The 11,101-nt window shown below is 34.4% G+C and overlaps 2 protein-coding genes across 3 annotated transcripts; both read left to right on the forward strand.

The window, feature by feature from the left end:
* Positions 1–5,461: 5,461 nt before the first annotated feature.
* LOC136805183 (uncharacterized) lies at positions 5,462–7,815 on the forward strand. Of its 2 annotated transcripts, none has more exons than XR_010846350.1 (3): positions 5,462–6,623; positions 6,834–7,016; positions 7,242–7,815. XR_010846350.1 is itself a non-coding variant. In XM_067061749.1 (3 exons), the coding sequence occupies exons 1-3, from the start codon at positions 6,486–6,488 to the stop codon at positions 7,356–7,358; spliced, it is 438 nt and encodes a 145-aa protein (XP_066917850.1). In that variant the 5' UTR covers positions 6,439–6,485; the 3' UTR covers positions 7,359–7,815. The 2 variants fall into 2 exon arrangements, 1 of the variants encoding a protein (XP_066917850.1); XM_067061749.1 differs by having other exon boundaries at positions 6,439–6,623.
* Positions 7,816–7,921: 106 nt separating this feature from the next.
* LOC136805184 (uncharacterized) lies at positions 7,922–10,435 on the forward strand. The gene is made up of 3 exons (XM_067061750.1): positions 7,922–8,125; positions 9,382–9,552; positions 9,877–10,435. Exons 1-3 carry the CDS (start codon positions 7,976–7,978, stop codon positions 10,000–10,002), a joined length of 447 nt encoding a protein of 148 aa, XP_066917851.1. The 5' UTR covers positions 7,922–7,975; the 3' UTR covers positions 10,003–10,435.
* The last annotated feature ends 666 nt before the right edge of the window (positions 10,436–11,101 follow it).

Below are 11,101 nucleotides of genomic sequence, written 5' to 3' on the forward strand. Positions count from 1 at the left end.
GAAAATGCCGGAAATATGCCGGAAATCGCCGTTTTTGCAGATTTGAATTGGGCTTTTTCCATACATTTCTTTGTTTTTTCACTTAAAAAAATTATTGATAACAATGCCACCATCAAGCATGATTCAATTGTCAATAAAACTTTTGCAATTTTGCAACCGGAACTTTCTATTTCTTTTTTCCCTAAACCCCTCCCCCCCATCAACAATCAATGATGACATTTAATGCATTTTCGCTAAGCGCTATATTTTCTTAATGATTGTTTTTCTCCTTATTGCTATCTAAGTTTCATCATCAGGTAGGTCCATTCAGCATGTTGCTTGTTATCATTAAGGTTCCTAGCAAAGTCGTTGACGGTGGTTAAAAGTTGACTCTCTGAAACCATGTTGGAAGTCACTCAATACATTATTATCATTAAGGTGTGTCATTACATTGCTATAAATAATATGTTCCACGCACTTGCAACAAATCGATGTGAGTGAAACTGGTCGATAATTTTCAGCCTAGCTCTTATCTTTGTTACCCCCTTTGTACACAGGTACAATTAATGCATGCGATTCGAGGGACAGTTTGAATATCATTGTGAGGGGTGAAGAAATCTCAGCTGAAAATTCCTTTAGGAATCTTGATGATATGCTATCCGGTCCTATTGCTTTCTGTGGATTAAGCCGGTTAAGTAGCGCTTCGACACCACTTTTGTTTATTTCGATCTCGGACATTGAATTCTCAACAGTTGGCGATCTAATGGGTGGTATATCTTTGTTACGAATAGAGAAAAGACTACAATACTGTTCATTAAGGATATTTGCTTTTTTCTGATCGTCGATAATAAGACTCTCATTCTTCTTTAATGGGGCAACTGTGATATTGTCTTTTTGTTTATATTTGATATACTTGTAAAAGCGCTTGGTGTCAGATAATTCTAGGATGTTTTCATTGATGTACTTGTCATGTGCTTTACGACACTGTTTTCGGCACTCATTGACAACATTTCGGAACCTGGACCAATCTGATTCGAGTCGTGTTTGTTTTGCGCATTTATATAGGTGTTTCTTTCTGCGGGATAATCTTCTACACTTCCGATTTACCCATGGCTGACTGAATCTTTGACGTAGAGTTTTGGTTGGTATCTTTCTCATGGTTTTGTTGATAATGTCTTTAAACTCGCCCCATACAGTGTCAATAGCAAAATCTCCATTCTCATGTTTAGCACAGAATAGCGCACATGTTGTTTTTAGGTCTTCTTTCAGTAATGGAATGTTCGCTCTACTCCATACATGGACTGTTCTTTTAATTGAGCGCTGCCTGATAGGATGGCACATAACGTCTATATATTTTTGAAAATTCCCGTTACATTTTTAAGAAGCAAAAATTTTCTAAGTGGTGTCACCTCAGTGCAGTTTGACTCAAGTACAGTATTTCAAAATAGATCAGGTTGGTTAGCGGGTGGAGAGTCAAGAGTCATGACTTTTCCCTTCTCTTGAAAATCCAGTATTCCAAAACTTTCAACTAAAAAAAATGCATAAAAATCGACTTTCGTCTTTTTTTATTATCTTACAAACACTTTTTTCAGAAAGATTATACTTTAATATCAGTGATCAAAGTTCTTCCGTCTCAGACAGATTTCCGTCTCACAGAAATTGTTGCCAAAGTTTTCCATCTCAGTCAGAAATGGTTATTTAGCGAGAAATAGTGGTTTTATTCTCTAGAATAATTCCATCAAAGTTTTAAAAATTGGATTTCAAGCATGTTTTGTATATACCCAGGGGGGGGGGCACGCAGTTACTACAAGACAGTATGACACTTACTACCGTGGTGGTACTGTATTCAGAAGTTATGAAAACAGTTACTACACAGTGTAGTAACTGCTGTTTGGGGGTGGTGCCAAACACTAAAAATGGCACTTTTGGTGTAGTAAGTGCTTATATTTTGATTCTTTTTAAAGAACTTTCCAAATTTTTCACAAAAAATAAAAAAATTCTTTGTTAAAAAAAATATTTTTGTTATAAATGGACGAAAAAAAATTTGAAATTTTTCTCAGACCCAACTTTGAAATTATGCTTTCCCTAATTATCATTAAAATGTTCTCAACAGCTGTTTACCAAGTAAATTAAAAGAAAATCTAGCACAAAAATGGCTTTAGGTTGAAAAATAACCGCAATTTAGGGTAATTTCGAGCATGTTTTTGATGATATCACTCAAAAACAGGGGTGGTACCTGGAAATCTTTTCTGAAAACAGTTACTACTAAGGTGTAGTAACTGCAAAGGGTGGTGGTCCTGAAAAGAAGTGTTGAAAAAGCACTTACTACACATCATGTCTTGTAGTAACTGCGTGCCCCCCCCCCTGATATACCTTGTATATACATAGTATGACGTTCATATATTTTTATTTTTCAACCAACCTGTTTTAGATAGATGTATATTTTTGCGGCATTTTAAGAACATTCTGAGTTGTTTTAATTACTAAATTTTAGTGCCTTTTTAGCCAATCTAGGGGTTAGAAAATCTGAAAATTTTCTGACCCTCGGCCCCAACCATGGTTGGGCCTGCAGGTGTCACTGTATACCAAATTATCTCTATCAAAAAATTTTCCGTCTCACAGAAAAAAACTGCTTTGACCACTGTAATATATATAATGCCAAATATGCATGTAAGTTTTATATTAATACTTTCTTTTTGCATATGTTTTGCATACTTTCTAAGGGAATTTCACTTAGGACACTCAGGCAATTCGGCCACCATAATTTTTGCATACTATTCAATATGGCGGATGGAAAGGCGAAAAGTTCTATTGGAAATTATGGAAATTATACACCTTTCCCGTAATTTGCAAAACAGATGTGCATGCATTATATTGTTGCTCTCCACTGTTTGGGCTCTGGAGGTAAACAAACCCGTTTTTGCCTGCGTTTCCTTAGGGAAAGTTGGTTTTTTGAGTTTTTCTTAAGTTCTGTTGAACAAAATCCCCTCAATAAATTTTTGTATGTTCAATCTATTCAGGATATTATATCAATTATATCACCCTGAAAATCTTTTGTCAAAAGAAGATCGCTATCAAAAGTTAGAAGCTGAAAACCCTCTTTCCCTAACCCCTTGCAGGCAAAAAACGCGTGCGCACATTTTCCCGGGCCATTTCTGACAAGTTTGAATTACAGGAAAGGTGTATTCCTCTACATGAAAAAAGGGCAATCTCAATCTCAAAGGGCCATTCAATTTAGATTAAATTATCAATTAATGAGGTCTGTTGTGGTTTTCAAAAAGGCCTATTTGGCAATGGGCTCATTGTATGACCCAAGCATACTAATAAGTATTTCCCCAGATTTGGGTCATGTTCAGGACCAAAATAGCAAATCATTATTTTGGTTTGAATAATGATGTTATTAAAGATTATATTCAACATGATGTCATATCGTAAGCTGGTCTAATGTTGACATTCCTCATTTAAAATACAACACCTCTTTTAGAGATAGGAAAAATAGGAAGGGCAAAATCACTGATTTTTATCACTTACCTCTAAGCAAAGAAAGAAGAGTTTCAATCAGGACCCTGACCTTCCCATTAATCTCAGCTCTAAAGATGGGTGTCGGAATGAAAAGAGAGATGTCAGTATTAGACCAACTTATGGTATCCTACAAAAGGTTTATCGTCAAAGTTTCAAACTTTAATAAAGAATCTCGAATATCTAAATAAATCTAAAAACTAAAATATTTGAATGATTTCAGAAAATGATAAGAATAGCCAATCAACTTAGGCTACAAGCACTACAACCTATTTATTGCTTAGCACGATTATCATCTACTGCAGTTGAATACACAATTAGACCAGAAAGAGTCGAGGAAATTTCCAAATCTCCAAGTGGATGGGTTCCAAGAGCTACTCCACCACCAGAACTCCCTTTCGATATTCAAAGATCCAAAACGAACAATATTCCAGTTTATGTCAAGTATTCTAATGGGAGATCAAAAGTTGTAACAAGTATTCGCAAAGTTCGAGGAGACATAAAAGCACTGGAACATTGTGTAAGACAGCGACTTGGGAATGAAAACCATTATCAGATCAATGAACTAACAAACCAACTGCACGTGAAAGGAAATCATAGAGACAAATTAGTTCTGTTACTTAAAGAACTAGGTTTCTAATTTGAAGAGTATCAATTTGTGTTAAGTCAATTTTGTATTTTCTTCACCCTTGTAAAATAGTGAAATTATAATCATTAACCATAAACCACTTTTAATAGTTATCTTTTGCAAATTCTGTTAATTTATTTTATTCACTTGATTTGAAACATTTCTTGGACAAAATTGCTAAACCAACATAAATATTGGATAATTGCTAATTTAATATTTAGCAGAATAGTTTTTGCTATATGTATTTTCCTGAATCTAAAGTAAAACAACATTCCATTTAGCCACATTAAATTATGAAAAAAAGCTTCGACATTTGCAATTTTTGAAAGAAAAAGAATAATCTTAATAGTGTTATCAGTTATTTGATTTAATTTATTTTTATTCCCTTTTAGAAATGCTATTAAACAAAACTAGATTGCTTTTGAGACCAGTACTTTCAACCATACCCTGTAGAGGTGTAAAAGCAAAAGCACCTAGAGTAAAACTTGGACCTTTCAAATATGTCCCTCCGCCTGATCAATTCCCATGTCTTGTAAGACAGGAATCAATCTTAAAATCTTTAGTATTAGAGAACCCTGAATATCCTATCAGCCTAAATCGCTTGGATGAGATAAGAGACACTCCTGGTGGTTGGCTGCCAAGAAAGGTACCTCCACCAGAATTACCATTTGAATGCAAAAGGGCTGCAAGACGTTTTGAAATCACAACAAACACTAAGAAATGGAAAGGGAAAGTTGTTGTTTACACTTCAGTGCATAATGTGAAAGGTGACTTGGAAGCGTTTCGAGACTGTTTGAAATGGCGACTTGGTGAAGATACTCCAATGAAGATATTTAACGATAAAACTGTGGTCGTGGTTGGTTATCATGTGAAAGAAATTTCAATGTTATTATTAGGATTAGGTTTTTGAGCTAATTCTTTTTTTTGCCGTACTAGACAAATGAATGAATTTCTTGATAAGAAACTTTTTACATATTTCAGACATGATTTTGATAACTTATCAAAAATATTTAATCCTATACCATTTTGTCAGCATTAAAATAGATGAAACATGTTATATCTTAGTGAACTGAACACTTCCAAATAGATTAAAATTTCAATTTTGTACATATTTTTGTTAGTATGAAAACAATTGACTTTAACCAGGTTTTTTTTTCAAAGTTATATTTTTTCGATAAATTATCTCTGCGTACCAAGATAAGTTCCATTTGATTCTATTTATTGTCTGTATTTTTGTTTTGTGAATGTTAATTTAGTATTGAAAACATAAATATTGTCTCACCTTTGTTATTTTGTCTCATCTTTTGTTACTTTTAATTAAATCTGTTCTTTTAGATATCTGTCACAAACAAACAAAAAATTAAATTCAAAAAATATTAAAAAAATAAATACAAATCGAAAAAATGGGAAGGAAGCTGAAATATCATGAACAAAAATTATTGAAAAAAGTCGACTTTATACAATGGAAGAAAGATGATACCATTCGTGAAAACAAAATCCTGAGAAAATACCACATTCAAAAGCGAGAAGATTACACCAAATATAACCGTCTTTCTGGAGCTATTCATCAATTGATCACAAAGATTAAAGATTTGGATCCAAAAGATCCTTTCCGGCATGAATCAACTGATAAACTATTACTGAAGCTCTATAATATGGGCCTTATACATGATAAAAAGGACTTTAGTCTGACAGACAAAATAACCTCCTCATCTTTCTGTAGACGTCGTTTACCTGTTGTCATGGTGAGATTGAGAATGGCCCAACAAATCAAAATGGCTGTGCAATACGTTGAACAAGGCCATGTTCGAGTTGGTCCAGAAGTTGTCACCGATCCTGCATTTTTGGTTGTACGCAATATGGAAGATTACATCACTTGGGTAGATTCATCCAAAATCAAACAACATATTATGGAATACAATGACGAAAGAGATGACTTTGAAACATTATAATTTATTAATTTTTACGTCCTTTCATAAAGAAATCTATTTTCCTTTAAATTCCAATGTTAACGTAATATTTAATATTTTTTTTGTCTTAACGTTTAATTTTTTTCCAAATGATTCTTAATTTGTTTGGGAAAGTTCCAATATAATATGCAATTTGTGTTTAGTTTTGTAAACATTTTAAAACATTTTCAATTTTTTTACTGGTGTAATTTCTATAGGTGGTCGATAAATAAATCCTAAACTTGTAAATCCTCCCAAAATTTATGCATTTCTCAATATATATAAGGTTTTTTATAACCACTTTTATACTTTTGATAGTCTGTTTTTTATCAATTTGAGTTCTGCTCTGATTTTGTTCAACAAAACATTTTTATTAATTTTTTTTCCTATAGAAAAAAATACAACGTATCATGTCTAAGAAATCTTCAGGAGGTAGCCCAAATTGCTGGACAACATCTGGTTTGAGTTTTTCTGATAAGAATGCAAAAGCGGAATTTGGTCTCACTGATGCAATGATTGAGGAAGGTATCAAAGAAGGAAAACTTCAGGTACATACAAGCCATTTATGATTGTCAAACAGTATAACATGAAGATGATGCAAATATCAAGTAATGTGACAAAAGGGTAATTTTCTCAGCATTTCTGATTACCTTTTTCTGAAAATCTATGTTTGTTGGTTGTAATAAAAAACTCATGTCACTTTGCGTAGTTCACTTTCAAGGTCACAAAAATAATATTTTATTTCTCACTCAATCTAGGCTCGCAGGGGTGTATTATTTGGAAAGCCATATTTGAAACTTTTGAAACAAGAAGTTATGGCTTTTGCTAAAGAACGTCTTGGTGAAACTTACGATATTGATGAGATGAAAAAGAGACTGAATGGAATCAGGAGACAAATTGACGATAATGATCACACAATTAACAAAATGCTTGAAAAGCAGGTTTGAATTGATAAATTTTGCTTGTTTAAAAATCTAAGTTTGTCTCTGATTATTCAACAAAGCCCTTATCAGGATTGATGATGTGTCTAAAGTTCTTCTGACTTGGCGCTTCCAAAGAAAGTGAAAAGATATACCATTTTAGTCTCCATGCTAAGCAGAAGTTTAAAGAGTCGGAGATAATTATTGTGTATATAAAGCATTTCTTACATTTCATTTCCTTTTTAGATTGAGCTCGAAAGGGAAGAAAAAAAACTTGTTCACGCATTAGGGGAAAATGCTCCGCCAAAGAGACGTTTTGGACCATCACTGAATTATGGTAACAGAATGCCATGCACAATGTGAATAAAAACAAACCACTTTTTTTGCATCAGTGTGCACAGAAAATTTGGCTCATCTGAGAAAAGATTAAATACGACACTGTAAAAGATGAAACCTTTAATAATCACCTAGCCAATTTTTTTTACAATGTTGGACAATTTTAATGAATACAATGGGTTTGGAGTTGAGATTCAAGTAATATCAAGGTTGTTGCTGGGCGAGATACTGATTTTATATACACAAAAAGCTCCTCCGACAGTTTTGTACTTTTTTTTTTCTTTGATATCATTTGTTTGGTAAGGATTTTGTAAATATTAAAGATATCCATTTTACGAGCCTTTTTATCATTTTTGTTAATAATTTTTAACCAGAGTAGAAAGTATTTAAACCTTATTTATTTGATAATTTTGATTGAATCAGATTTCATTCTGAGGTTGGAAGTGTCTGAGAAAAATAAATAGAAATTATTAGAAATGTTAAATCTCTGTCTCTCTTTATTTTAGTGTCATCTCCTCAATTGTATTTCTTCATTTTCCTGCATATTCAAAGTTTATTTTTCTTTAAAAAATTAAACTTCTTATTATTTTTTTTGACAGGAGAAAAACTATAAGAATTTAACTCAAAAAATAAACCACACCGCCATGCCTAAAGCACGGAGCATGTTCTGTGGAGGTAGTAACAGTGTTTGGAACTCTGCTGGAGCAACCATGAGCGATAAAAATGCGAAATTAGAATTTCCTGGTTTGACTGATGACCTTATCCAAGAAGGTTTGAGCACTGGAAAGTTACAAGTGAGTGGATGTTGTTGTTTTTTCCTGAACCCTATTGGTGTAAAGCTTTTAGAACTTAAAATTTTCCTAACTTGTACTTCCCTTCACTTTTCGGAATTAGTTTTTACCTTAGCAAAATTATATGATGGCAGAATTTTAGCAATTTTTTTTAATTATCTTTCGTCCACATATTACGTACGCACTAAGGGGGATGAGGGGTCTTCTCAAAAGCGTATTTGTGGGATCGAAGGATAATGTACGTACGCAGAGAAAAGTTTTTCATGGCCCTTTTTTACTTGTTTTTCTTTCGACTTTTACGGTTCCTATACGCATCGAGGAAAAGAAAAAGTTTCTTAATAAACATTGAGTTTCATGTATGAAATAAAGGTCCGAACCAAACGATTTGAATTCGAAATTTTCTTCAACCGAGGTGAGGGGGGTGAATGAAAAAGTACATACTTACCAGGGGGTATAGCCATTTGTGTACGGTTGCGTACAAGGGGGGGTACTCGATTTTCGACATTTTAGTGCGTACGTACTATGTGGACGGCCCCGAAGATTGGGGAAAGCATGGTATCAAATTTTTGCGTGCCATAAGGAAACTTATCACAATTTCACATAATCTTGCAAAGCTTCATGACACTTTAACCAATTTTTTAGATTTTACAAGGGATGGGATGTTTTGATTCATGAATTCAAAGAAGAAATCCTTTGTTAAATCAGGGGGGTCGGTACTAACTTGTAGGAACCAATGCTAAGTGGTGGGGGGGGGGTCAAAAATGGTGCAAATGAGTTTGTACCAGTGGTACAAAGTGGTGTCCTTTTTGATAAAATTACTTTACAACTCTGTACCATTGTACTAACTAGGTGGCGGTCGTTTTTGATATTCTGATTATATAGTTATTTCCAATAATTAAAGAGGTGTAAGCCAAAAAAATCTCATTCTAACCAAAAAGTATTGCGGGTCCCCCTTAGGCCCTTAGAACCTAAGGTTTCTTAGCCAATAAAGAGGTGATCTATCTATATCCAAGGCAGATTTCAAGTTGTAATAGAGTACTAACTGTTGGTGGTCTCTTTTGGTCCTCTTTAAGCCTCAAAAAGCCACTGGTCTAGTCCTTCAACTATTATATGTACTCTTGGTTCAGTTCTCTAAGTATGTACTTGAGGCGGCAAACAGAATTTTTCGTGGCTTGGACCGGTGAAATTCGCCGTTCGCCATGCTTGAATAAGACCCTTGATTATGTACCTCGGTATCAGTATTTTTGATCATGTTTCAGGGTCGTCGGCAAAGTACTTTTGGAAATTGCTACATCAAGCTTGTTAGATCAGAGGTGCGAGCATTTGCTAGAGAAAAACTCGGCGATGTGTTTGAGCTGGAGGAGAAAAAGAAAAAGCTGAAAAGGTTACGAAGTGAAATTGCTGATCTCAATAAAATGATAAAACAAAAGGTTAGAATTTTATTTGTTCTTTCTACTCAAAAGTCCTTTCTATACCCACAAACGCGAACAGCAAATGACCAGCTTTCAATCCGGACACAAAGACTAACTAGAAATTTAGCTAGAATAAACTGAAGTTCTATCCACTTAATGCCTGTCTAACTGATGCCCCCCCCCCCCTTGTCCAGTCGTGACTTCTCTTTGTTACACTCCTCCCTCCGCCAATGTGCAAAGTCATCTTCTAATCACCCGCTTCGAATGAGATGGGTACGTTTTTCATTGAACGCGTTAATGTTTTTTGGAATTTTGATACAAGTTTGAATTCTAATTTTTTAGGAAGAATTGGAGATCGAAGAGCAGAAGCTTGTCGAAGAACTAGGCGAGAACGCCCCTCCTAAGAGAGGAGGTGTACGAGGCAGAGGGCGTGGCCGTGGTCGTGGAAGAGGAGCATGTAAGATGTGATTTTAGTCTTGTTCTCAAATGGAGAAATTAGATTTTTCAGATCTTACACATTTTTTAACCTACTCTTGCCTCGGGTACCTAATAAGCGTCCCCCGCTAATCAATTTTTCGGAAGATTTTCCACCCAGGACATTCCTATCCCAGGGGCTCCCTGCTTATTAATTTTCTGGAAGATGTTTTTGAAGGTTCCCTCCTTTGCTTTAATTCTGCTGTATTAGCCTCCTTTTCATAAATTTTCCACCCGGGACATTTTTATTCCATCCTCCTCGCTTATTCCAACCTCCGCCCGTTCATTAGGCACCCGAGAGTACATTCTAAATACTTTCATGTTAATTTCATGTAAACTTTCTTGTAAATACTTTTTAAACTGTAAATTTGAAGTATAGATTAGATGTATGATATATTTATGGAAAGATTTTAAAAATGAATGAAAATATTTAGGCAAGGATGTTAATTTTCAATAACGACTTTAATTAAAACACATAGACCAATTTCTTTTAAAATCTGACCAATCAATCGATGCAAGGTGTTTCGAAAAAATTGTCGAAATACATTTGAACTACCTTGAGGTGATGCAAAACGGTAATACCAAAAATGTGTCGCAGCCTTTTTTAGAAAAATATAAAATATTTTGTGTAGCCAAAAAATGGCATTTCTTTTTTATTTTACTGGTTATTAAAAGTTGACAAAGGGACTGGGATTGAATTTGAACCAATAATGATAATTTAACGATTGCTGCTACCATCGTTTTGTTTAAGATTCCCATTTCCGCACTAAGATTCTTGTCCCTTTTTTGCCCATCCAAAAAGCGCATCCAGGAGTCAAACTCAATGTTTGTTTCTAAAGGTACAGAAAACTTTCTAGTTATAAAGCTGCCTAACTTTCGGAAGTTTATTTCTCAACTACCCGGAGTTTTGGTCTTTTTCTGATAAAAAAGTGGCAACGGAATCTTAGAGACAAGCAAGCTAACCTGTTAATTAATCATATGTCAGAGGGCGGTGGACGTTTGCTGCTAGAATAGGAGCTGCATAGGAGAACAAGCAAAAGTTGATGAGACTTGAGAGGCGCTGCTGATTTCAACCCTTGCCCAACGACAAGAA

This window comes from Clytia hemisphaerica, unplaced genomic scaffold, assembly GCF_902728285.1.
Source record: "Clytia hemisphaerica strain Z4C2 unplaced genomic scaffold, Clytia hemisphaerica genome assembly, whole genome shotgun sequence".
Taxonomy (NCBI): Eukaryota; Metazoa; Cnidaria; class Hydrozoa; order Leptothecata; family Clytiidae; genus Clytia; species Clytia hemisphaerica.

Bases quoted from the DNA above. Each gene is read 5' to 3' on its own strand.
- LOC136805183 (XM_067061749.1), top strand. From the start codon at position 6,486: ATGTCTAAGAAATCTTCAGGAGGTAGCCCAAATTGCTGGACAACATCT. The intron at 6,624-6,833 runs GTACATACAAGC...CACTCAATCTAG, and splicing joins TCAAAGAAGGAAAACTTCAG to GCTCGCAGGGGTGTATTATT. The intron at 7,017-7,241 runs GTTTGAATTGAT...TTTCCTTTTTAG, and splicing joins ACAAAATGCTTGAAAAGCAG to ATTGAGCTCGAAAGGGAAGA.
- LOC136805184 (XM_067061750.1), top strand. From the start codon at position 7,976: ATGCCTAAAGCACGGAGCATGTTCTGTGGAGGTAGTAACAGTGTTTGG. The intron at 8,126-9,381 runs GTGAGTGGATGT...ATCATGTTTCAG, and splicing joins TGAGCACTGGAAAGTTACAA to GGTCGTCGGCAAAGTACTTT. The intron at 9,553-9,876 runs GTTAGAATTTTA...CTAATTTTTTAG, and splicing joins ATAAAATGATAAAACAAAAG to GAAGAATTGGAGATCGAAGA.